At 38.3% G+C, this 26,295-nt stretch overlaps 1 protein-coding gene and 1 pseudogene across 1 annotated transcript; both read left to right on the top strand.

Annotated features, from left to right (window-relative positions):
* Positions 1-350: 350 nt before the first annotated feature.
* On the top strand, positions 351-2,596 carry LOC139653803 (receptor-transporting protein 2-like). Its single transcript, XM_071530789.1, has 2 exons — positions 351-545; positions 1,545-2,596. The coding sequence occupies exons 1-2, from the start codon at positions 397-399 to the stop codon at positions 1,888-1,890; spliced, it is 495 nt and encodes a 164-aa protein (XP_071386890.1). The 5' UTR covers positions 351-396; the 3' UTR covers positions 1,891-2,596.
* Positions 2,597-3,448: 852 nt separating this feature from the next.
* Positions 3,449-24,199, top strand: LOC139653800 (uncharacterized; annotated as a pseudogene).
* The last annotated feature ends 2,096 nt before the right edge of the window (positions 24,200-26,295 follow it).

The raw sequence follows: 26,295 nt of genomic DNA, 5'->3' as shown, positions 1-26,295 counted from the left end.
CTACTCACTAATCACTTACTAATCAGCTTTCTTGTGTTTACCAATATAAACAAAAATACATTATTTTCAGTTAAGTGTTAATTAATATTTTCCCCGTAAAAGACTTTATTCCTATAATTAAAAAGGTGAGTAAAGTTTAGGTGACCTTTGCACCATATGCATCATTTGGCAATTAGACAATCCAATGAAGCAATGACACTCTGATGAAACTGAAACTTAAGGAGACCAGGAGGGCTCACTTATAAGTTTCATTTTCCCCATAGGCATACTTTCTGTTTCCAGTGCCAGGATGATGTCAAATACCCCCAGCTTGAGACCGATGTGTCATTCTCTCAAGCTGCTGACGCACTGTACTCATCAGCTGGCAGAGTTTTGTCTCTTTCCCAGGCAGCAGCAATGACAACATTGGAGTGGACGAGTATCTTCCAGACCAAAATAGGCGAACTGGATCGAACAGACTCCTGGTGTCTGGAGTTTGATGACTCTCTTGTGCCTGATCTTCCAAACCCGGGCTGGGAGCAGTACATCAGGAGTGCATGTGCAAGGTTAGTGAGCTGTCGAGTAATGTGTATACTGTATGGTATATGGTCAGTATATGGTTTATAATATGTGCATTATGTTTATTTGGAAGTGTGTCCCATGGTTGTGTGTGTGTGTGTTCTTGTACGTCTACTCTGTTCTCTCTGCTTCTGAGAACCAGTTTGAGTTTTAGACCTTTGGAGTGAAGTATTTTCGTAGGTTGAACTTTTAGTTACACAAACATTTCTCAGAGGCAGAGCTGCTCTGGAGACAGAAATAATCTCATTGGTTGAATAATGGACAGAGCCAAAGAATTTGTTCTTCTGAACGCAAGTTAGCAAACTGACAAACTTAAATGGCGGAGAAGGAACTGTGTTCAAAATATAAATAAAATATAAATGGCTATCACTTGTTTTTTTCCTTCATTCATGTCCATGGCATTCATGATCTTGGAAGGTCAGCAGCTAGCTAACTATCTTACCTAGATATCTTACCTTGCATCTATATCTTACCTAGTATGGCTAGTTTGAACTTGGAAGGTCAGCTAGGCTAACTAGCTAACCTGGATAACTTAGTATGGCTAATTAGCATTTTTTCAGTTAGTAGTCGAGTGCTAGACTTCATAATATTAGCTTCTTCTCTCTTACCTGTTGTCTTTTTCACTGGGCTTCAATGTAATGCTTAGCTAGAAAAAGTGGTTCCTTGGCTCCGCCCATTGAGGTTTAACTCAACCAATGAGATTATTTCCTCTTCCAGAGCAGCTCTGCCTCTGAGAAATTTTGAGAACTCCAATCTGCAGTCACTTTAGTCAGTCCTAAGGTCAGAATTATTGATAGGTTTAGGTTAGATAGGGTAGGGGAATGGATGTATTGTGTGTCTGTATGTGTTTAAATAGTGGGTGAGTAAAACAGCAAGAAGGAAAGACCAGTTGAGTGTGGGATACCACTGATTTCTTGCCTACGTTGTACATCACATCATTCCCTATGCTGTAATTTATAAATCCATATATTCCCTCTCCTTTGAAGGTTCTCCTGTTCCAAGTGTAAGAGGAGCTGGCCCTCCAACCGGGTCATGGTGGTCTTCCACATGCGCCTGTTGCAGAACCAGGGAACAGTGAAGGTGAGGCGCTTCCGTCAGAACTGCAAACAGTGCAGTGAAGCGCCGATGGAGGAGGCCACATTCAGCGCCGACAACATCAGCATCCTCCTGGAGAAGCTGCTGGAAAAGATAAGAATAAAGTGCTACCATGAAGACCTGGGCGAAAGGAACCGGCCTTTTAGAATCATGGAGGCCAGAGGACCCCATGAGGCTGCCCATTGCGAGGCCTGTAAGCAGGGCATCTGTTCAATGAATGGGACTTTGTTTTTTTGACTTTTTTTTGACCGGAATTGTGTAGTGTAATGTAATGCTTTCATTATACCTTTTAAGTTATCTTAGGAATTTAGGGAAAAAGCATTTGTTTCAGATTGACTGCCTTGTATTTTTGAAATTTTATGATGAGTTCTGAATGGATGTCATGGGTCATAATGTCATGAAACACATCTAATCTATAAAAGACCACATAAAACGTAAACAGAAACATGAAAATCAAGATAACTGGTACTGAATAACTGTTGTTAATATAAATTTCTGTGGCAACTTACAGTTGGCAATCTCTTTTCTCTTTCATATTAATATATGCCTATTGAAAGCATTAAACAAGCTGCCTTGCAAACAAAAATTTAATAATTTAATAAAGCCTATACATTCAAGAGACTGTAACTTTCTTTGTATGTGGTGTATATACTGTGGGTATTTTCTGCATTCAAATAAGTAATTTAATTGCTACTTGTGTCGTGTGAATATGATCTATTGTCAAGGTGGAAATACCTAGTTTGTGTTTTGATAGTGTGGTGAGAAAGTATTTGCTACAATCCTTGAATAGTTGCATAAGATGCAAATTTACTCAGACGAAATAACAATGGAAACCAATTTGCATTCACTGTAGGTAAATCAAGGATTTTTGAAATTATGAATACTAGCTGGAAAACTCTTACAAGTTGAGCTATTTTGATCCAAAATGTTTAACGTAATAATTTGTGACATTTTCATATAAATAAATGTGTGTTTTTCTTCTCTATCTCAGATTGATATAACACAATAGTGATTCAACCTATGGCCAGTTCATGAAAGCTTTTACATTTGCTGTTCTGAACACCCGGTGTCTGCTAGCTCTTTCCTTGGAAAAAAAAAAACCTTGGAAAAAAAATAGCCATGATCTATGGTAGTGGTTCACAACATGAGGTCAGGGGACCATGAGAGGGTTCCAGGGGGTCCCCAGGCCCAAACTGATGAATCGTTATACTTCACCATTACTTCATTTACAAGAAGTTAACACAATCACAGGATGTAGAAGAATGACTGTTCTGATCATAGTTTCACTGTTATCACTTTACAATACAGATAGTCATGTAATTCTGGATCCGAGAGACAAAATCTCATCAAATGGGGGTCCTAATGGTCCTAATGTGTACTAAATACTATACTTGATATGAAAAAAGTTGAGAGTAACTGACCTATGGTGAGGAATTATTGCACAATCAACTTGTAACATGAAAATTGCATAAAGGTTGATGGCAGGAGGGCAGGGGGTGAAATTGGGGGACACCTGTTTCTTACAGGGCGCCCACTGCTTATTTGCATGGGTGCTGCAGGTGTGACACTGATGCTGCTGCGGTCAGTTTTCACCATCTGCATGGCACACACCGGTTTATCAAGCACCAACTGTGGCTGAAGACTTGTTTTGTATTCAACCACCTGCAGGGAAAGCAGCAGCCTGGCAAAGCCTTCCATAAACCACAGCATTTGCGCGGGGGTTTTATCCGAGTCACGCTGGGTTTAGAGGGATACTATGTATATCTTTGCCGCTAGGACTGAATTTAGACTTGCAAGAGTTTGTCTGCCAGGTAGGTAATGGATACCTGTGTCTCTGCTGTGTAGTTATGGATATCTATCTAGACGCACTGTAAAAACTGACAAACTTGTTAAGTTATTTTATCTTGTATGCAGACTTATCAACCTTATTTTAGGATTTTTTTTTTTGTGAAATCGTCTTACTGCACTGGCAGATAATTTGACCAGTTTCAGCTTTTTTATTTTGAAGATAATGTAACTTGTTTCAGATTATTTACTTGGTAAAAGTGAAATTGTTTTGGAGAAAGAAACATTTTCTTTGTCATCATTGTTTTGTGATGATTTCTTGAAAGAAGTCACATTGGCCAATGCAGTGAAATAATTTGACTAAAAATATCACAAAAAGCATTTTTTGCAGTAGGGCAACTAAGAAGGTAATGTTCCCATAACTTTCTGGGAAATGTAGCAGCAGCAGAAGATGTGACGATCAATCAAGGTGATGGTTTATGCAAATGTGTCTTTGTTATGTGTAAATCTGTGTCTCTCCAGGCATGCGATACTGAAGAAACAGCTTCTCTCTAACAAGTCCAGGGACAGAAAATCTCCCTTTGATGGCGTCCAAAGATATGACACTGAAGGTAAAGTGTCTTTTCATGGTGCACATAAGTTGTGAGGTTATTTTTGAAACAAATAATCATCTGAAAGATCAATGATTATGATAAACACTTTTCTCTTGGTGACATTATATCAATTACAATTACAATTTCCCATTTGGCAGACGCTTTTATCCAAAGCGATGTACACATGAGATTTTAATACAACACAAGCATCTATCCTAACTTATTCTCTAATAATTTATCCCTAACTGATATTAATTCTAGTGGCTCCAGCCATCAGTCAAGCCTTCTCTGACTCTCTTCATCATCGCCTTCGCTGTCATACAAGGTAAGCACAATAATCATTCATCATCACTCATTATGTTTATTTTATTTAAGCATTATTGAAGCATGAGGTCCCACTGAAATCTACAGTTTTGCTCAAGAACGCCTGGCCGACAAAGCAGCATCAATGGCAAATGTTAAAGTTACAGAAAAATATAAAACAAGGAATTTAAGCAAAATAAAATAAGAAATACAACAGTTAAGGCCAATTGTTTATGCTGATTTAATACTTAAAGATCTGCATGAAGCCCTCTCTTGTTCTGATTGTCAGTCTCTTCACTGGTTGTTAAATTATTGGTTGTTGATCATTGTTTCATTGAATATCCCATCAGTCAAAGCACAGACAAGCATGATATGACATAAAATGAATGCACAATAATAAGGACACCCTATTGTAATTAAAGCAATTTGTAATGTAATACTGGTAATATTTGATTTAAATTCCCAGGTATTGTATGTTAAATTGAAAATGATAAATTATGTCCTTAAGTTAAAAAAAAGAAAAGAAAAAAGAAAATGATAAATTAATCCAACCAAGAATTAATCTACCGAGTTAAACATTTGGCAAGTCCCTAAAATATACCCATCCAGGTAACACTTTACAATAAGGGTACACTAAGTTACGGGTTAGTTAATGCTTAATAAGCATTAACTAACCCTTAATTAACAGTTAACTAATGTGTAATTTACTAATGGTGTTAACTAAGGTATTAATTTATACATTATTTAATAGTTTATAATGATGACTATTAAATAATGTATAAATTAATACCTTAGTTAACATGAACACCATTAGTAAACACATTAGACACATTAGTTAACTGTTAATTAATTAATTATTTAATTAATTGACTTAATTAATGTACCCTTATTGTAAAGTGTTACCTAAATCCATTCTGTTGGTCACAGATCTATTGTTTGGTTGAATAATCCCCTCAGTTGAAGCATATTCATGGTGTTATTTCTGGATCTCTCCATCAGCTCCATGTGGCGGCGTCATGCTGAACTGCTCCCGGCCGGACCCCCCCGCCCTGCTGGAGGCTCTGGCTCCGGTCTTTAAGCTGAAGTCCATCCGACCCGTCATGAACATGTCGACCCGCACCACCGTCAGCACACACTTCATCCTGTACGGAATACTGGGAGTGGTATGTTCAGTAGATGTTCAGTAGAGCTCAATAGATCTTCTGCAAAAGATAAAGACGAGGAGTATATGTTTCTGAAACGCTGTATACTGTATGTGTCCGTTTTGAGAAATTACCTGAAGTTCATCATTCAGTATCTCCAACATACAGAGGATCCAGTCTGTAAAGGTGTTCTCAATTTGTCAGCTGAGGACTTCATGTTTTTTTTATCACTTATTTTTTATTGGGAATTGTATCATACAAAAGTTAACAATGAACATTAAACAGCATGGGGTACATATTTCATAGATATCTTGTGCATTGTTCTACATTTAAACCATTTTTATTCATATCAAGAGTTGGCTTTGTCCTCTTTGTTTGTGATGTAGCTATTCCATTTCTCCCATTTTCTATGGAATAAATCCTCCTTAGTCCTTGGGATAAATGTTAATTTTTCCATATCAAATATTTCCCCTACAATGTCCGTCCATTGTTCAAGAACCAGGGGCTTCACTTCTGTATCAGTTTCTGGTGATTGCTTTTTTGCCGACAAGTAAAATCTTACAAAGGTACCAGTCACATTTTAATACCACATCCTCTGATATTACACAGGTAAAATACCTTACAATCATTGGGGATTTCGTATCCTAAGATCTTTCTCAAAGCTGAGCATATCTTATCCCAGAAAACACTGATCTTTTCACATATCCAAAATATATGACAGTGATTAGCATCCATGTGTCCATTTGTCCACACAGCCTCCAGCATTGCTGTTGTGTCAAGAGCTGTGAACTTATCTACTATAATTTCAAAATCACTGTAATTTCTTTAAAGATGGTGCTATTTATCATTCTGTAAGAGTAGGTGCCACTTTTTTAATATTAGTAATCTCCAATTAGATGTACTTTAGGCCAGGGACATCATTCTGAAAATATTTTGGTGTTATTATGTGGATCATGGTGTTATCTACAGCAGAAATGTATGTCTGCTCTACTGCTGGTGGGTTAGATAACAGTGGAGGGAGAGGTCAGAAAAAGTCTGCTGCTAACTTCTACCAAATGCACCTAAACTGAAATTAATCTATTCCTTATTGCTGGGGACCCCCTGAGACTCCCTTCAGGACCCCTGCTGTCCCCAGACCACACTTTGGTAACCACTGTCGGTTTTGTTTTATGCCTTAAGAGAGCTATCTTTTCTTTCCAGGATGAAAAGGCTCAGCTCCTGACGACTTACATTTGGTTAACTTTTGTAAGTAGTACATTCTTCCATCTCATATCTCAATCAGCGATGTAGTGGTAAATAAAACGGCAGGAAACTAACATCTCAAGTAAGTTTCCCAGTGAATATCACAAGGAAAACAAGTATACTTTACAGGATCATTAAAAAGACTGGAAAAGTCTTAAAATAAACTGTTGAAATTTAAGGTCTTAAAAAGTATTAAAATGTCTTAGATGTATATGTTAGAGGTCTTATTTTCACCATTTTTTCCACTCTTAGATGAAAAAAACATGGTAGTACAATATGCTATCTGCTTTACTAAACCCAGTTGGACTTGATCAATTAATTAATCAATGTCCTTTTTCTCATCCTGCCAGTTTATAGTTTCACAACTTTTAGTAGCTATGTTCAATCAGAAATAGCCTTGTTTTTCCAGCTTTGTTTATTTAGGTTTTTAAATTTGTCTTAAATTCAATCCTCAAGTATAGCCTACTTGAGGATACTTTTCAGTAATACAAAAAAAGTACCTAATAGTAAACACTGCTCATGTAATACTTAAAAACTAAATGCTCAGAATGATACTTACACCCAGTCTTTTGTTTCAGGAGTGGCGGAATGAGTTTGTCAGCTGGGACCCGATCCAGTGCGGCGCCGACCAGATTTCTCTCCCCAGAGACAAATTTTGGGTGCCAGATGTGGTGATCAATGAATTGTGAGTTCCATGTACAGCTAAGTTATAAATCACATATCAACAATGTAGTGACAGAGGAAATATTAGGTTACTATGTGTTTTTAACAGTAGCCTACTACAGTATAACCAGGTAATTACACTAGGCAAAATAATAGAATGTTACAATCTAGTATAGGCTACTGTTGTTTTTTTTGTGATCAATTATTTTCATTGCTTTGTTAGGCATTGAAATTGGAGCAGTACAATATAATTTGTAAAGATGAAGCTTACACCTAACCAAACATTTAGAACATTTAGAACATTACGACATTTATAACAACATAGAGTACATGGCAAGAAAGGATAGAAAGACAAAAACAAAAAACATAGAATCAAGGATAAAAGACACCGTAATCCCCCCCCCCCACACACACACACACACACACACAAAATCTCATGCAGAAGTTAGTTTCTTTTATCAATAAGTCATGAGCATGTAAATCACCTACATGTCATTAAAAGAAGAAAATAATAGAAAGTAAAGAGGTACATGTGATAGTTAACTTACATAATCAAATGAGTGAAATAAGACAGGCTAAATGAGAAAAGCATGAAAGAAAAGATTGGATTGGTTACAGTGTAGTTTTGTAGTGTTGTTGGAGTGAAGAGACCCAGTCACATATTCTATACGTCACCTAATGGGTGTGCTATTAAGTCCTCTTACATTCAGAGTATGTAACTGGGTAAAGGAATAGTCTCAATGCAAACGAAACCAGTAGGAATAATTATGGGCTATCTATTTATTTCTTTATCTACTATCTATTTTCTTAAAATCTTCATTCTGTAATTGTAAACATAAACCCGTCTTATCAGCCTTAATCACAAACTGGGGCTACAGTTGAGAAGCTGCATCTATTTTGTTTTTCCCTTTTCTTTTTCTTTCTTTTCTTGTTGTACTTCTGTATCTTGCTGTTATGGGAGTATATGTCTGTTGTACTTTTGCTTTGAAAAGTTGAATAAACTATAAATCATAAAAAGAGAGAAATCAGTAAAAGAGAAGCTGCATCTATTTCAGTGTGCAAACAGTTGAATTGAAGATCCCATGCTTTCATTTTGCAAACATTTCATGGATAACCCGTCTGCTTGTTCCTGTCTTGCAGCATGGATCAAAACACCGCCCCCTTCGTCCCGTATGTGCATCTGCACCATGACGGCGAGGTCCACGACGCTCTGCCCGTCAGAGTGGTCAGCTCCTGCAACCTCAACATCTACACCTTCCCCTTCGACATCCAGAACTGCACGCTCACCTTCAACCCCTACACCCACGTGGGTGAGGCGCTTCATGTTTACAGTAGAATATGCAGGGGTGGAAAGGGTACTAAAACATTCCACTCCAGTAGAAGTACTGTTACTTTACTGATATTTTACTTATTAAGTAGTAGTAAAATTACTGGTGTAAAAGCCTACTCAAGTAAAGGTTAAAAGTAGCTAATTTAAAATGTACTCAGAGTAAAAGTTACCGAGTTACTTTTTAGAAAAGAGAGTATTGTTAGCTGTGATCTTTTCCATGCAATTTTAAAAGGACAAGAGGAAAGAGTTGAAACTATATTCTTTTAATTGGAAAAATTAGAAATTACAAAATAAAGTGCACCAAGTAAAGCCAGATTTCTCTTCTTACTGTGAATGGATCCACAATTAGTCAATTTACGATTGTCTAGTTTCTGATGCTTATGTAGAGCTACAAAATCTGTATTCTGTAATGGATGGGATTTAAAATGTAGCTGAGTAGGCTACAATACAGCAGAATGTTTTTTTCCTACATAAATCTCTGGCACAGCACCCCAGCCTCTAATTGACACAAACAATGAAGTAAAATTGCACTACAGAGACAAGTAAGCTAGTTTATTACAGCAGTGGTCCAACAGAAACGTCTAATGAAGAGTATCTCCTTATCTGGGCCATTATATACTGTATTTTACATAGTCATATACTTTCCTGAAACATTTCCCAAGTGCATATTGATCTTACTGAAAATACTGAAGAGTGATATCATTGTCACAATTACAGATAACTTAGAATCAATCAATTTGTGTTCGGAGAGTGTTTTACTGCAGATGCACCATGAGAAAAACTGGGCAGTGATATGAGTCTATTTCAGTTCTAAGTTTCAGATGAGACAAGTCACATCTACATTTCCATCCTTGCCAAGAGATAATGAAGTGCCGAGACAAATTTTGTGCGGCCCCAGTTTGAAATAACTGATGTTTAATGTTTCGGCTGGAAAGTGTCTGTAATTACACACAGCTTAGGCAAGCTGGCCATTTACTTTGACATTGATTACGATGAGTCATTTGTTTTGACAGTGTCAATGACAATAATGATTTTGATATTGCATTTTTCTTTCCATGAGAAATGCCACTTGTATATTATTGCACTTGTTAGACAAATTGATAATGAAGATGTCCTCTCCTCTCTTCCCTCTCTCCTTCCATCTCCTTCCATCTCCTCTCCTCTGCTCTTCTCTTCTCTTCTCTCCTCTCCTCTCGTCCTCCTCTCTCCTTTCTTCTTCTCTCCTCTCCTTTCCTTTTTCTCTCCTTTCCTCTCTTCTCCTCTCTCCTCTTGTTTCATCTCCTCTCCTTTCCTCTTTTCTCCTCTCCTTTCATCTCCCTCTCCTCTCCTCTCCCCTCCTCTCTTCCTCCTCTCCTCTCCTCTTCCTCTCCTCTCTTCCCCCTCTCTTCTCCCTTCCTCTCTTCCTCCTCTCCTCTCCTCTCCCCTCCTCCCCTCTCTTCCTCCTCTCCCCTCCTCCCCTCTCTCTCTCCTCTCCTCTCCTCTCCCCTCCCCTCCTCTCTCCCTCCTCTCCTCTCCCCTCCTCTCCTCTCTTCCTCCTCTCCTCTCCTCTCCTCTCCTCCCCTCTCTTTCTCCTCTCCTCTCTTCTCCCCTCCTCTCCTCCTCTTCTCCTCTCCTCTCCTCTCCTCCCCTCTCTTCCTCCTCTCCTCTCCTCTCCCCTCCTCTCTTCCGCCTCTCATCTTCCTCTCTTCTCCTCCTCTCAGTGAGGGACGTGAGGATGAAACTGGGTAGAGCAGTGGACGACATTATTCAACACTCCAAGGAGGTGATGACCACCATGGGGGAGTGGCAGCTGCTGGACATCACCTACCATAAATACATTCTGGGAGATGATGATGATGAAGATGCTACTTACGATGAGCTTGCATTCCACGTATGTTTAATGTCTGACTGGAGTGAGACCATTTCTACTGTTTTTTTTTTTTTGGATTAGATTGGAAATTGCATGCCATGGCCAAATTTCAAGTAAAAGTTTAGATAATTATTATTTGTAGTTGTAGTAGCAGTAGTAGCATTATGATGAGGAGGATGAAAAGGATGTTGACGATGGTGATTATTAGTATTATATAATTATAATTGGTAGTAGTAGTGGTATTGTTGTTGTTAAATAATACATACTTTTTATGTAGCCAATCCTGGAGTTCAGAGTAGAGAAGAGTACAGTAGAGTAGAATAGATTTCTGTACATTTTCTGTACATATGTGGCCTACTTTAGACCCATTAATGTGAATATGTGCACATTTTTCACACATTATGTATTGCAGTTTTTCTTGATTGCTAAGACACATTTCTTGAAATTATGCTCCATTTCCCAAAACTCTAAACACAAATGCATAACTGCACACTCATCTTCACAAACTTCAAACTTCCATGTCAAAACCAAACTCTCCACTCAAAACCATGTAATCTTACATCTAAACCAAACTTTGCCTTCAGACATCACACAAAAGCCACCAAATACACACACACTACAAAGTAGCCATTACACACTGGTGAGATCAATTCAAAACACTACTGTAAAAACCTGTTACTGCAATGAATAATGACACTTATGGTTTTCCCCCAGAACAACCTCTTTACATGATGAACACAATATAAAGACACAACACATGTATACATTTTCAACATTTTTAATTCCGCTATGTACTGTAGTAAAATAAACTGAAATTGAGTGAAAAAGTAAATGTACCGCAAAAATATGCAACTGATAAAGAACGTAGAATACAGTAAAATAATTTCCATGTATTTACCAATATAAACCAATATAAAAAAAAAAGTTTGTAGATAAAGAAAGAAATCACATTCATTCTGCCTCAGCATCCCAGTTTGAGAATCTCATCAGAAACTATTTGTCTCATTGCCCTTGCCCTTCCTCTTCCACCTCCTCTCCTGTGTCCTCCTCCTCTACCTTCAGGTCTTTGTGGATCCATTGTTCCAAAACAAGTGAACTGACCCATGGCCCTTTTATCTATCTATCTATCTATCTATCTATCTATCTATCTATCTATCTATCTATCTATCTATCTATCTATGTATTTATCCTGAGGTTCTGATTGGTGTGTGAACAATTTTGACTCTTAGTGTTTGCACCTGGGGAATTGTGTGTTAATTGGGTTTGAGCTGTGATGACTTGAGTTAATGATATTGAACGCCAGTGCTTTCTAATTGAGCACATGGTGCAGCCAGTGATATATGAAGGGATTTGTGTGTAGAGTTTTTCACAAAAAGCTCAACAAATGTGAATCATGTGTGAAAACAGGGGAATAGTGTTTATAGTTTTGGGAAATGGGTCTGTCTTTTGGTAGATGACATCATGGTTTGGGATGTTTAGTTAGTAGGCCCAGTTATAGTGTGTAAGCGATCGAGAAAAACTGTAATGTAAACATGTCCTTGAGTGGAAATTGTCAGATGTGTACGTAAACATACTGTAACTATTTTTCTTTGCTGTATCCCTTTACCGTTTGCTGCAGCAACGGCCCAATATTCCCAAAAAGTTTCATCTCTTCTTAAATCTTTATATGAAGGTATAAAGGGAGTCAAATTAGTAACAATAACAATAGTAACATTTTGTGTAATGCTTTTCAGGGCACTCAGAGACCATTGTTTTATTATTGTTTATCAGGCAACAAAGCGCCATTGGAAAGATGACCATCTTCAAATGTGGACACAAAGGAAACCAAGAATGTGTTTTGTTTTGTTTTGTTTTGTTTTGTTTTCCAATCCAGATCACGGTGCGGCGCAGAGCCACCCTGTATGTGGTGAACCTGTTGATCCCCAGCTGCTTCCTGATCACAGTGGACCTCTTCAGCTTCCTGCTGCCTCCCCAGAGTGTGGACCGATCCGCCTTCAAGATGACCCTCATCCTGGGCTACACCGTCTTCCTGCTCATCATGAACGACCTGCTGCCCATCACCGGGAACACCATTCCTCTCATAAGTCAGTATTATACACTCAAAAATACACTCTCCAGTGATTCAATGAAATCTGTTACATCTGTTGTCGGGGCTGCTGCGTCTTTGCCACTTGCACTCCGTATTATCAGTCACTTCTAATGTGCCAATCAAGGAATTTAAGCTTATTAGCTATCTCGTAATTACAAGTGCAAAGTGTGACGTAAACATTTTCTGCAGAAGATACAGTGTCTTAGAACTGAATGCAGGCTGATTGAGGGTGGATTCAACATATTGACACATATAACACATTGATTACATATAATTTACACGCTTAGTGAATGGCATTCTGATTTGTTCATTTTGGTGATACAGCACACGCTCTTCCCTGTGCAAATCCTCAGTGTGCTCTCTCTCTCCTCTCTTTTACTTTGACATATACATGACTTGCGGGGACAGTGGGTCACAGATTCTATCAAAAGTGCATTATAGGGACGCTGAGAAAAACAAAGCAAACATTGGGAACCACTGCTGTAGAAAGGCTCAGTCATCTATCCCTCTCTCATTTCTATCACAGATGTGTTCTTCTGTCTCTGCCTGGCTCTGATGGTGGCCAGTCTGCTGGAGACGATCCTCATCACCAACCTGCTGTGTGGCTCCAGTAACTTCTCTCCCGTCCCCCACTGGGTCAGAGTGCTCGTTCTTCACATCCTGGGCGGTCTTGTCGGCCTGCCTCCAAAGCCTAAAGAACAAACAGATGCAGGTATAAGACTTGTTAGGAGATATACAGTATTTTAATAAAAGTGTTTGACTATAGAACCCTAAAACAAACTTGAAATAATAAGTAATCAGGTTTTAATCACTTTTCAAAATCACTTTTTGAAACTTCTTTGTTATGCGCTTTGTATGCGATGCGATGTGATACGATGCGATGCAATACGATAACTTTATTGTCTATGATGTGAAAATTTGTCTTTGGCTTCACCACAAGAAACAAGACAAGACAATCAATACAGACCTTTTAAACAACGTTGACAATAGAAACACTGAATACGGTGCAGGTGTGGCCTTGGCTATCTCACCTCAACAAAATTGCAAGGGCATTTACTGTAAGTGAATCCCAAGTTCCTGGCCCTTGAAACTTGAAAAATTTCTAATTTAAATCAACAGAAGCTAACAGAACATACTGGGACAAATGCATTCACATGACTGTTTCAAGGCCAATAGATTTTGGGGGTCTAAGAAAAGTCCAAGAAACCATATCAAAGTGGGTAAATGTAGTTATAATATTCTTGATTACCATTTTCTTGATTAATTATGAAAATCTAACAACACTAGGAAAAGTCGGTCTAGGAAAAGTCAGGAACATATTTCAGGGCTGAAATATTTCAATTCTGAAATTCAGAACAGCAGTCAATTGGCACAGTGAATGGCAGGTATGCATTGCATTGTGGGATGGGCCAGGAGGACCAATTGACTTCAAGCTCGGCATCTTTTGGCACCTTGACCACTCACAACCATCTGACAATATTACCTGCCATTCCCGGCTCTCACAGGCTCTCTTGTGTTTCCCTGAAAAACAGAAGTGAAGCCCGGCCCTGTAGCAGCACAGCAGAGCGAGGCTGATGGGAAACCTCCAGAGCAGAAGGGGCCGGCGGTGGAGGACAAGACCCTGCAGGAGCTGAGGAGGCTGGGGAAGGACCTCCAGGTCATCCGCCTCCAGGTGGAGCAGCAGCTGACTGGGAACCAGAGCTCTGAGGACTGGATCCAGGTGGGTTTCATCATCGACCGCCTGCTGTTCGGCCTCTACATCCTCTTCATATCAGTCAGCTTCATTACCATCATCATTATCTGGTCGAGCTCATACAGGCGGTAGACAACTGCTGACTGTTTTAAGGGGCTCCATTTATGTAGTGACTTAAATGTTTGTTGAATTTGCTCAATAGCCTACATCAAAATTTTGTTAGACTTTTCTTCTGATGATGATATTCTTGATATTCTTCTCTGCAATTCAAGTCATTTATTCTATACATATACTATACAGTAGCTCATATATATACTTATATATATAACCATTACTGTAAGTATGAATTGTCATATTATTACTAGTGGACACAAAAAATAGCTTTACTACATTTATTAGACATAGTTTCTATTTAACCATGGGCCTAACTTTTTGTGTTATATTGTGCCGTTGTAGAATGGAGGAAACCATTGTATACAGAATAAAATTTATTGGAAAAAGAATTTCATAGTTTTTGATGATTGACATCCAGTCAGTGTGGTGTGTGCAGAGTAATTATGTTGACTCCCATACAAATATTTTCCACAAAGTTTCCAAAATGATCAACATGTTTCAAAAATTGTATTGATTTATTTATTTATTTTTAATATCAGCCTTCAATTGTAACATCTATGCCAGGCTGTGCAGGCATCACTAAAATAAGCTAAAGTAAGCTAAACATAATTACATAATAAGCAAAATAGGCTAATTGCTCCCCAAAGTAAAATCTTATCAATGCCGAAAGATAAACAGTGGTTAACGTATCATTTTTAAGTGTCAAAATATGGAACCTGAAAAAAGCAGATACATTACTAAACATACATTCAATCCAACAAATAAATAAAACCCATGGATTGAACAAATAATGTGCTTACTAAGAGTATCTTATATCTAACATAGCATTAGCATATCTATAAAATACATATTATCCCACTTAAAAACAACAAAGGAAATACATGCTGTCTGCAAAAGTAAACCTTCATACCAGGATAATCCTTACCTGTAAGATTAAAAACAATCTCAAAGTAAAAAAAAAAATAATAATAATAATAATAATACATAAATAAATAACTGATCCTACAGAAAGATTCAGAATTTCTGTCACCAGTTAGTAAAACAATATCCTTCAACTGAGCTTTTCTGTTCCTCCATTTAATTTTTTTACTTTTTGAAAAGTAAGTAAATTTCAAACTGGGTTTCTTGATGGCATTACACATTAGGTGACTGGAAAATCGAATTTATCTGGCTTGTAGGAAGAACTATCCTAGGATGTAAGGTGTTATGGAGTTTTCTTAATGGGACATTTAAGCAGGAAGGATGAATCCCTTATACATAATCCATAATTAAAATTTTAGAACAAAGGGATATTTTTTCAGCAAATTAGCACTGATGACAAATTGCTTTAATATTTTTATGTTAGGCATTGCACTCTTTTTTTATTTCCTTTTCAGTCTTAAATAGAAAAATACTTTTTGCATCTTCTTGATGCTGTATGGTTTTCCCTGTTGATTGGAGTTTAAGTAATTGTGGGGATTCAGGCCAGAGCTATTTTGTTTTTGTTTTTTAAATTATAATATGGCTGACTGCCACATTCTCAATTAACTAACTCCTAGTTGTGGGGCTTCAGAACACTGATATTGACAAGTAAATGTCAAAAACCGATACTAAGAATGTTCTACAAGTGATCTAGTGAATATTTGTATTTGCCACTTAAAGTCTGTGAAGACAGCTTTGCAGGAAAGCCCTTACGCCACTCAAACTAAAACTAACGATTGCTTTTGACCCAATGTTAATGTTTTAGCGCTGCCCGCTGACAGTCAAGCCTTCTAAGGTTCTATTCATCTTCATCTCTGTGCTCATGCATGGTAAGTACAGTTCCTACAATACAGTATTATACATAAATCTCCTTTTCATAGATTTAGTAGTATTATCAGCTCCTGATGATCTTGTTCAAGACAGAGTTGATTACCTCTACCTACCTAACTACCTACCTAAGTCATTGGTTGAATTAATTCAGGGGGGTTAGTGAAACTGATGGTTTATTTTATGGAGTATGGAGGGTACTGTTATGATCTCAATCAATAATAACTGGCAACTTTCTAGTATTCTAACATACAGAAGATGTCAAAGATAATGAATTTATTGGGGCATCCTCGTGGCTCAGCAGATTCTAGGCGACTGTGTGCAATCAAATAAGCAGAAAAACATATTGACAAACAAAAAAGAAAAACACATTGAAAGTAAAGCATTACTCAGTTAATCAGCAGGCATGATCTAGTGTATCTCTTATTTAAAGCTACACTAGGCAAGAATTTTAGGAAAAATACACCTGTCAAATCATCTTAGATGATTGGGGGCTTCAGAGAAGAGCGTCCCCATGAGACGCCGTAGATTCGCCCTATTTGCCCAAATGAAATTCTTTCGGGTTTGGTCACTGGCGGGAAAAGTTCTCTAAAATGACAAAATGACAAAATCGTAAAATACAAACTTTATCCTAAACAGCACTGAGCGAGTGCTTTGTATGACCTGTTGGTAGAAGTATGTTGTTATTTCTGTGTAGTGAAATTCCAACATTTTTCCTCTCGCTGCCATTTGGAGCGAAGTCGCCTAGTGCAGGTTCAAGAACCATACGACTGGTCTGCCGACAAAGCGTTCTTCTTCTTCCCTCCGTAGCTCCATGCAGTGCCTTCACGGTGAACTGCTCTCGACCCGACCCGCCGGCCCTCCTGGAGGCTCTCGGCCCGGTCTTCAACCTGAGCGCCATACGACCCGTCAGGAGCTTGTCAACTCCCATCAACATCGACATCGACTTCACCCTGTTTGGCATACTGGGAGTGGTACGGGGCACTTTATAAAGTATTATTAGTAATTGTTTGTAAGTATAATTATGTACAAAACAGTTTATAATGTAGCTTAAAGTAATGTTTTAACAAATTGTTAGGTCTTTACACTTGTTTGGTTCGATTCATCCGAACCCTAGAGCATTTACTCCTTTAGTTTGGTTTATTTTGGCAGAAGAGAACAATGCCATTCGAACTCATGTGCCATCTAATAACCGTACCTTTACCGAGGCTATGGGTGACAACACAGCTAATTTTCACCGGGCTTTAAATAGTCATGTGTTGAAATATACTGTAGGGTCAAAAAAGCCTTTCATTAAAAAAATCTGTGAATCAAACATAAAAAAGCTAAATGTTGGTTTCTTTTTCAGGATGAAAAGGCCCAAGTCCTGTCAACGTATATCTGGCAAAGGGTAGTGAGTACTCAATATGCAATCTAACCAGCTGTTCAGAGCTTTAGCTGCCCAAGAGCTGAAGACTGAAGGGTGTTTCGTCACCTGAAAGCTCTCTATATCAGACTGCTTTAAGGACGTATTGCTAGCTGACATTAGCAAATGCTGTGAGTCAGTTGCTTGTGTCCTTGTGGTTGTGCTTGTGCACCAACCACCTGATATTCAGCAGGTCATCTTTTGTGGACAATTAAGCCTGTGATTGTCTTGTGTTGCAGTCATGGACAAATGAGTTTGTCAGCTGGGACCCAGATCAGTGCGGTGCTTCAAGGATTAGTCTTCCAAGAAAAAAGCTCTGGGTGCCAGATTTGGTGATCAATGAATTGTAAGTTCCATCTAGATCTCTACAAAAGCTATAAATGGATCAGGACTGAGCCTGATCCATGTTCCGTGCAAGAAAAGTGAGAGAAATACACTTTCCCACCATGATTCCGTGAAGGAGGCACGACTAGGAACAGGTAGTAGCGGTGCAACATGATTGGTCAGGGTGATGGTAAACTACCTTCAACTACAACAACCTGGGTTTTTTCCCCTAACCTTAACCAACTTAGCTTTTCACATGATGAACAGTATCCAATTCATTCAATAGTCCAATTCATTCCAATTATATGCTGTTGTCACATAAACCAAACTAGAAGGGCACTCGGAGAGCGCAGACCTCCGCCAAGGTTCGTGCTATTATTGCTTGTTCGTGAGTCGGATCCGGATCCGCTCCAATATTTTATGGGTTCTTCCTTGGCCCATGCTACACCCTTCCACGAAGTTTCATGAAAATTGGGCCAGTAGTTTTTCCGTAATCCTGCTAACAGACAAACAAACAAACAAACAGCACCGAAAACATAACCTCCTTGGCGGAGGTAATTATGGTCTGCGTGGTCCAACATGTAGTCTTCGTTTCAGACTTTGTGCTCATTTCATGAAATTTTCTGAGATCACATTGGACTTTGAACAGGTCACTGGCCTGTTGGGTCTCCACATGACAGAAGAACTAGTATAATGCGTTTTATGTTTCCAGCAGCAGCAACAGCGGTTTGTTTAGAATAAATAGAAGAAAAACTGGGTAATTAGCATGAGCAGCGATAGCCAGTGAAAGCATTGTTAATTTATTTGTTAGGAGATGTGTGTGGGTTTTGAATTTTGCTGAGTGGGCCTTTATTAAGAGCAGCAGCCAAAACTTGCCTTGTATAATAAAGTAGCTAATATGTTTGACTTGTTCCTTTTATTTTGCAGAACTTTGCAAGTTTAATAAAAATGCTTTGCAAATATAGTCATTCTTATTTGTATAAAAGAAAGCGTTGTGTTTCCTTTGATTTTATGTTTTCTTTTGAACTCCTGTTTTCTCCTGTCTTTCAGTATGGAGAAGAACTCGGCACCGTTTGTCCCATACGTCTATCTCTGGTCTGACGGCACGGTGAAAGACTTTCAGCCTGTCAAAGTGCTCAGCTCCTGCAGGCTCGACATTTACAACTTCCCCTTCGACATCCAGAACTGCACTTTGACCTTCAACTCCTACTTTCACCGTAGTAAGTAGGAACTTTGTGGATCTTTATTTTTGTATTTGTCAGTTCTTTGGTGATTCAACCTTACAGAACATAACACTAGGGTTAGACCAATATATCAAGCCGCTGTTGGCCTTTTTATTAAAAATCAGATATCAGCCAATCAGTGTCATCCACCTCCAATATGATAGATATGATGCAGTTTGTTTGATTACATATTTATTGTAGAATTAATGAATACCAGACAGGGAAGCCCTTAACTTGATATAACTCTTATGTGACATTTTGATCAGATTCCACAGAAGAGTTTTGTTATTTGCAGTAGTAGTAGTAGTAGTAGTAGTAGTAGTAGTAGTAGTAGTAGTAGTAGTAGTAGTAGCAGTAGTAGTATCATCATCATTATTATCATAATCATTATTTGCCTTGGTTTTTCAATGGAGATTTTCAGTGTCCCATGGCCTAAATGCTGTTTCAGAGGCTTTTCCACCTTGACAAGAATACAATTCTGGGTGCAACACTGAACACTTGTAATGTTTTATTTAATACTGTTTTGGCATGAAAATGGTCAAGTTTAAAGATCTTGAATATCAGCACAATGTGTAAGTACCCCAGTTTAACAGCACCTTCAATCTAAAATTATCTGTATCGGCCTTCAAAAACTCATATCAGTCAGTCTAGTAATTCTTATCCTGCAAGTTGAAAGTTATAAGGTGCACTGTACACATTGGACATGTTTTATAATAATAAAAGCACCTTTTATCTCACATAAGTCTGACTATAACTACATGTTCCTCTCAGTGTCCGCTGTGCAGATTAAGTTGGCGGTGTCTGCAGAGGATATTCTGAGAAACTCTAAAGACGTGATCACAACCATGGGTGAGTGGGAGCTGGTCGGCATCAGGTCAGAGAATTACCAGCCACCTGCTTCGGGTAAAGAACATTCCCCCGATGACCCTTATGACAAGATCCGCTTCTACGTAAGGAATTACTGTGGTTTGTAACCTTTTAGTGAGCAGGTGACTTTATGTTGAACAATGTTATTTATTCAGACAGAGAGTAGGGAGGGACACAGGATAAAAAAGTCTGGTGAGATTTGATCTCAGGATCATGTGAATCCAGAGATAGGGGTTTCATGAACTTCACCACTGTTGGGCTGTAGCTTATTATTTCACTGCTTATCCTTTATTTAGCCAGGGAAATCACTTTGAGATTTACTTCTCTTTTTCATCTGAATGTTAATCTGAAAGAGCGTAACATAGGCTATTAGTATACAGTTACCGTACTAAAAGTGCATGACCAACATCATATTCAGTTACCTGAACATGAATGCTGTATGTAAAGCCATTACAACCATTGAACAATAACAATGTTTACTTTTCCACCATACAAATGGATAGTACTTAGTCAAACTAGTGTTGACATTTGGTCACTTTGTATTGTCAGACAGGATAATGCAGTTGGCTGCTATATTTAAAGCTGCAGTTTAGAATGAATTTTGCCATTTTGGGTATTTACACATAATGTTCTTGATGGGTTCATTTTGTACAAGCAAAATAAGCTTTTTGCAGCTTTATGTAACCCATCATAACTTAAAAGACAGTTCTGTTTTCTAAGCATTACAAATCTAAACCAGCCTTTTACAGCCTCAAAATACATATAAAACTCATGTTTAGCTTTTACATACTGACCGCCATTGCATCAAAAGCTCAGACAGTAAATTTCAGTTAAATAAATCTGTATCTAAACAAAGCCAGCGGTGAGGTGATAGTGTTAAAACTGAAATACATATTGGGCCTTTAACCGCTGGCTATTTTGTTATTTCTGCTATATCATTACAGAATTGTGATCATATATGGCACATAAATAATGAGAATTATTTAAATCACATTCTGCAACATAGGAATTTGTCTTGGTGACTTTAGAGCCGAGACATAAAGTTTCAGGACATACAGACACACAATATGGTACAATGAGAGTAGAACCTCATGTCGAGTGGGAAGGCATGAGACATAATCTGGAGTGTATATCTCATTTTATACACAGTACATTCACAGCACCAGATGTGTCAATAAACATGACGGTCTACTGTACATTTATTTACACCGTTCCAGATCACAGTGCGGCGCAGAGCCACCCTGTATGTGGTGAACCTGCTGATCCCCAGCTGCTTCCTGATCACAGTGGACCTCTTCAGCTTCCTGCTGCCTCCCCAGAGTGTGGACCGCTCCTCCTTCAAGATGACCCTGATCCTGGGCTACACCGTCTTCCTGCTCATCATGAACGACCTGCTGCCCATCACCGGGAACACCATTCCTCTCATGAGTCAGTATAATGCTCATACTGCAGATACATTCAGTGAAATGTCTTGTTTCTTGTGGCCTCTGTGACTTTGACCCTTGCACTCCTTACTATTGGTACTTACTATTGCTTGTAATGTTGTTGATTCAGGAAAGTCATCTTTTTTTTTTACTGTTGCGCTCTTTGTAAGTCTCACTGGATAAAAGTGTTAGCAAAATGCCTGACCTGAATGTGAATGAAACATTAGTAATAAAAAAGCAATTCATCCGGCCTAGACCCAAGTATGCAATGCTGCAATACTCCTGATTCTGAAAAAAAAAGAAAATAAATTTAATAGTTTTGACCCAAAATTCTAAATCCATTTGTGATAAAAATCGCTCACAAGAATTTTTTTTTTTTGAAAAAACGAAAAAAAAAAAATGTTTTGAAAAACTTTGTCCATTTCAAAATGTCTACAAAATAGTATGATTTTTGAAAATAGAATGACCTATAGTTTTGAACTGCTGAATGAGGAATTTCAAGTAAAAGAGTTTTTTTTTTTTGCACAAATGGATCTATGGCACAAGAAAGAGTCTTTGAAGAATATTATGTCCACTGACTCCAGTATTGGTTCCCAACCTCTGGTTCGGGACACTCCTAAAGGAATCATATTAGAGAGAGACAAAGGACAGCAATCATTTTCACATGTTATTTCTAGTAAAACAAACTACATAAGATGTTGTGAAATCTATCTTTCATTGACTTTTACTTTGACATATACATTACCTGTGGGGACAGTGGGTCACAGATTCTTTCAAAGGTGCATTATAGGGATGCTGAGAAAAAAACAAAAACACTGGGAACCACTGCTATAGAAAGAGTCAGTCATCTCTCCCTCTCTCCTCTCTCCTCTCTCCGTCTCAGATGTGTTCCTGTCTCTCTGCCTGGCTCTGATGGTGGCCAGTCTGCTGGAGACGATCCTCATCACCAACCTGCTGTGTGGCTCCAGTAACTTCTCTCCTGTCCCCCGCTGGGTCAGAGTGTTCGTTCTTCGGATCCTGGGTCGCCTGGTGCGGCTTCCTCCAAAGCCCAGAGATCCAGGAGACACAATCATCCAAAATCCTGCAGCACAAGGTAAAACGTCAGACCTGGGATGTGGTTTTGCACCGGCAAAACTTTTCAAGCAACCAGATTAAATGCTCATTCACATCTAGAACAATAACTATAAAGATAACTATGAACTGTAACGATACATTGTTGCTCAAGCATTCATACTACAACGATATCGGTGATCAGTTCCTCAGCAAAAAGTGAGCTACCGAATTCTATGCACCCTTCTTTCTTACAACTTTAATTTGATTGGTTGAAAATGTTTTATCGCTTTCTCTGCGTCCCAAAAATCGCTCTGAGATCGAACCAAAGCGATAACTATCGTTTTGGATGATTTTACACTTATAGTTGTAGTTATAGTTGAACACAGACTTTCTATTTACTCTAATGATTTAATTATTTTTATAGTTATTGTACTAGATGTGAATGGGCCTTAAGACAGGTAATAAAGTGATTTCCAGTCCAAGTCTCTCACTGTTGGCCACTGAACAACCCCATTCCCCATTGGAATTATGAGTTATATGCCTTGCTCAACAATTGGTTTTGAGGGAGGAAAGCACATTGCACATTCATTTTCATCAACCAATCAATCAATCATAATCTTTATTTATAATGCAATTTTCGTATAAGTGAATGCAATTCAAAGTGCTTTCCAGTGCAGTAGATAAGACTGTTTAGGGATTCAAACCAGGAACTTTCCAGTTACAATCCTGCCTCTTCAGCTTTTAGGCTGCCACCTACCACAGTGATAAGTAATTCTGGACTGTGTGTCTTTGTGCAAAGCCATATAACCAGTCAGAGATGCCATCACCAGCTCTATTCCCTCTGCAACAGAAATGAAAGCCTGCCCTCCAGTGGCTGACGGGAAACCTCCAGAGCACAAGGGGCCGGCGGTGGAGGACGAGGCCCTGGAGGAGCTGAGGAGGCTGGGGAAGGACCTCCAGGCCGTCCGCCTCCAGGTGGAGCAGCAGCTGACTGGGAACCGGAGCTCTGAGGACTGGATCCAGGTGGGTTTCATCATCGACCGCCTGCTGTTCGGCCTCTACATCCTCTTCATATCAGTCAGCTTCATCACCATCACCTGCATTTGGGTGCAGTCGTACAGCATAGTGTGATTTTGCTTTTGGCTGTTTTTTCCCATTATACATTTTTAGTTACATACATTTTCCCTCTCCTCTAGTCATTGTAAAAGCGCTCAAAAATCCCATCTCTCTTCTTAGCTCTTATTTTATTTATTTTACTTTTATTTAACAAGATAATTCTTACATTTATACTGTCAGGTCATTAAGGCTCAGAAGCGTGACTATTGTTGCTTGTAATCTTGGAATTAATGGAAATTCTACTGTTCCACTCTCAGCCAAAAGCCTAAAATGTAAATACTTTTGACCGATTAGTAGTTTGCAGTAATTAAGACTGCACTGTTCGTGTGAGGTTTGCTTGAAATGCAAATTGCTTTTTTTCTGTGTCACTTTTTCTGTGTCACGCGAAACAAATAAGACTTAGCATTCTATAATATGTGGCACTTAGACCTCAGGGAAGTGTTCCCTTAAACTGCCCTAATTTCCCCTGTCCCTTTGGTACAGTATGCGTTTTCACATGAATGTAATTAAGTTCTGCATGCCATTGTAGAAAAATTTGCATTTTGGGGGTAATAAAATACTGTGGCTTTTATGAAAATAATCTCTTTTGTGTTTGTTTGTTTTTTTTTTACATCAGATTACAATCAGATAAACCCAGTGAATTTTCTGAAATTCTCTGAAAGAGCAACTTCTGGACTGGTGTCTTAGTCTCAGTCTTTTCAGTCCCTTTTCACTGTGAACTGTCTAATAAAGCAGAAATACCATGAAAATTATCTTTAAAAAAAAGCTTTTACACTGAAATGCTCGGGGAATATGGGGGCATGATGCTTTCATCATTTTGGGTGACTTTTGCATAGTTTCATGTACCCTTTCAAGGGAGAAAATGAGATAAACTTGCATTCTTTCTGACCTCTCACCAAGATTAATGTAATCAAATCTAAAAATTACAGGTAAAAAAATTAAATGTAATGTGTAATTGATCAACTTTGGAATATCAAATAGGACCCTACCAAAGTAGTTTCCAATAAAGTTTATGTTTCCATTTTCCTGAAACGAAGTAAAAATGTTTCCACACAAGATACTCAACCAGTATTTATAGTATAAGTATTTCTAGATTATGTCACTTAGTTGGTAAACTATTCAGTAATTGAAACTTCCACATTCATAAGAAGTTGCACTGTTCTGTCAATAAGAGTCAATACTCAACTTTTTTTACCCTTAAGAATTCCAAGAGAATCGGCATTAGGTTGCTGAAAGTGAAGAGACATTTTGATAATCACTTTACTGATAATTTTGCAATTTGGCATTTTTAAAAATATGGCAGATATTTAGACCAAACATGATCATACAGTTAATGGTGTAAAAATTAGACAAGTCAAATTGATGGAGAAGGTTTACAATTGTGTTTCCAGGTTTTGGCATCTCGCAATTTTTTCATCTGAAGGAGATACAGACGATTTGTTTCTGCACAGACTGGATAAGAGAAGGAGGCAAGTGTCTTATGGTTTTATGGAGAGGATGAAAACATTCATGTGGGCCTAAATGATCACTGCAGACCAATGTAAGCTGTTGAAGAGAAGTAAGGCATGTGCACTGGGTTTGAATAGTCTACATATAATGGAAAACCTGTGGTATAAAAAACCTTCAGACTGGTTATCTGCCCCGTTCAAAATGAAAAAAATAATAAATAGTCCCATAATAGATTATCAAACAATGACACTGCAGGTTGTGGATTCTCTTCTCAGGTGCTGGTTAGAGCAGGAATAATAGTTTACATTGAAAGGTTTAAGAAACTATCATATTTACATATCAGCAACAACAGAACTGGAGCGAACATACACAAAATACATTAACGATACACAAATATGAAACAAGTACTTGTTTCATATTTGTGTATCGTTAATGTGTCTTTGCAGGAGCCTTTTTATTTCATACGTCATGTGATTAACAAGGTGAGCTCACCTGATGTATATTCCACTGTGATGAGCTGTGTGTTTACATATAGCATATATATTATACTATATGTATCTATATATGTATCTATATACACATCTATATAGTGTCTATATATATGTTATATTTGTGCAAGGCCTGACTCACAGCCAAAGTTAATACACCTGACATGTCAAAGCTGTTCCTGGAGATCCCATTTAAAATAACAATCTGATTATCATTTCAATGAAATGCAAAGAAGACAACCCACATCCTTGTTTGATTAGTCTTTTATGTAACGATGCAAAACTGTGTTTTGATAGGTTAGACATGCAAGCTAGCAGCTCAGAAGGCAATGCAGTCAGTCAGCGCTGCAGTATCTCAAAGGAGCCATCTGGGAATATTTCACCTCTGTGTCCTGTGTGAAGCGTGATCAAACGATCTCGCTAAATTGATTTTCTGTAATAATATCGTCCCCCACAAATGATGTAGGCAGCCTTTGGGCCAATCGGTAACAAGATGCTTCATCCCTCCAAGTTTCGTCAAAATTGGACCGGTGGTGCAGCTGTTATGGCCTTTTGATGTTTGACATTTTTACCTGTAATTACATCGAGATCAGCGAGAGGGAGAGCTGATAACCCCATCAGGCCAATCAGTGTGTTTTTTAAATGACAGAAAACAGAAAAATCGGACCAGTGGTGTCTGTGATGTCACATTTGCGTTATGAA

This window comes from Centroberyx affinis, unplaced genomic scaffold (genome assembly GCF_046629955.1).
Source record: "Centroberyx affinis isolate AG114_WGS23_722 - 3 ecotype Tasmania unplaced genomic scaffold, CSIRO-AGI_Caff_v1 ptg001979l_1, whole genome shotgun sequence".
NCBI lineage: Eukaryota > Metazoa > Chordata > Actinopteri > Beryciformes > Berycidae > Centroberyx > Centroberyx affinis.
This window is presented reverse-complemented; position numbering and strand designations above follow the sequence as displayed.

What these genes read in the sequence shown, in the direction of transcription:
- LOC139653803 (XM_071530789.1), top strand. Translation starts at nt 397, where the DNA reads ATGACAACATTGGAGTGGACGAGTATCTTCCAGACCAAAATAGGCGAA. An exon ending in ATCAGGAGTGCATGTGCAAG is followed by an intron (nt 546 to 1,544) that starts GTTAGTGAGCTG and finishes TCTCCTTTGAAG; the next exon opens with GTTCTCCTGTTCCAAGTGTA.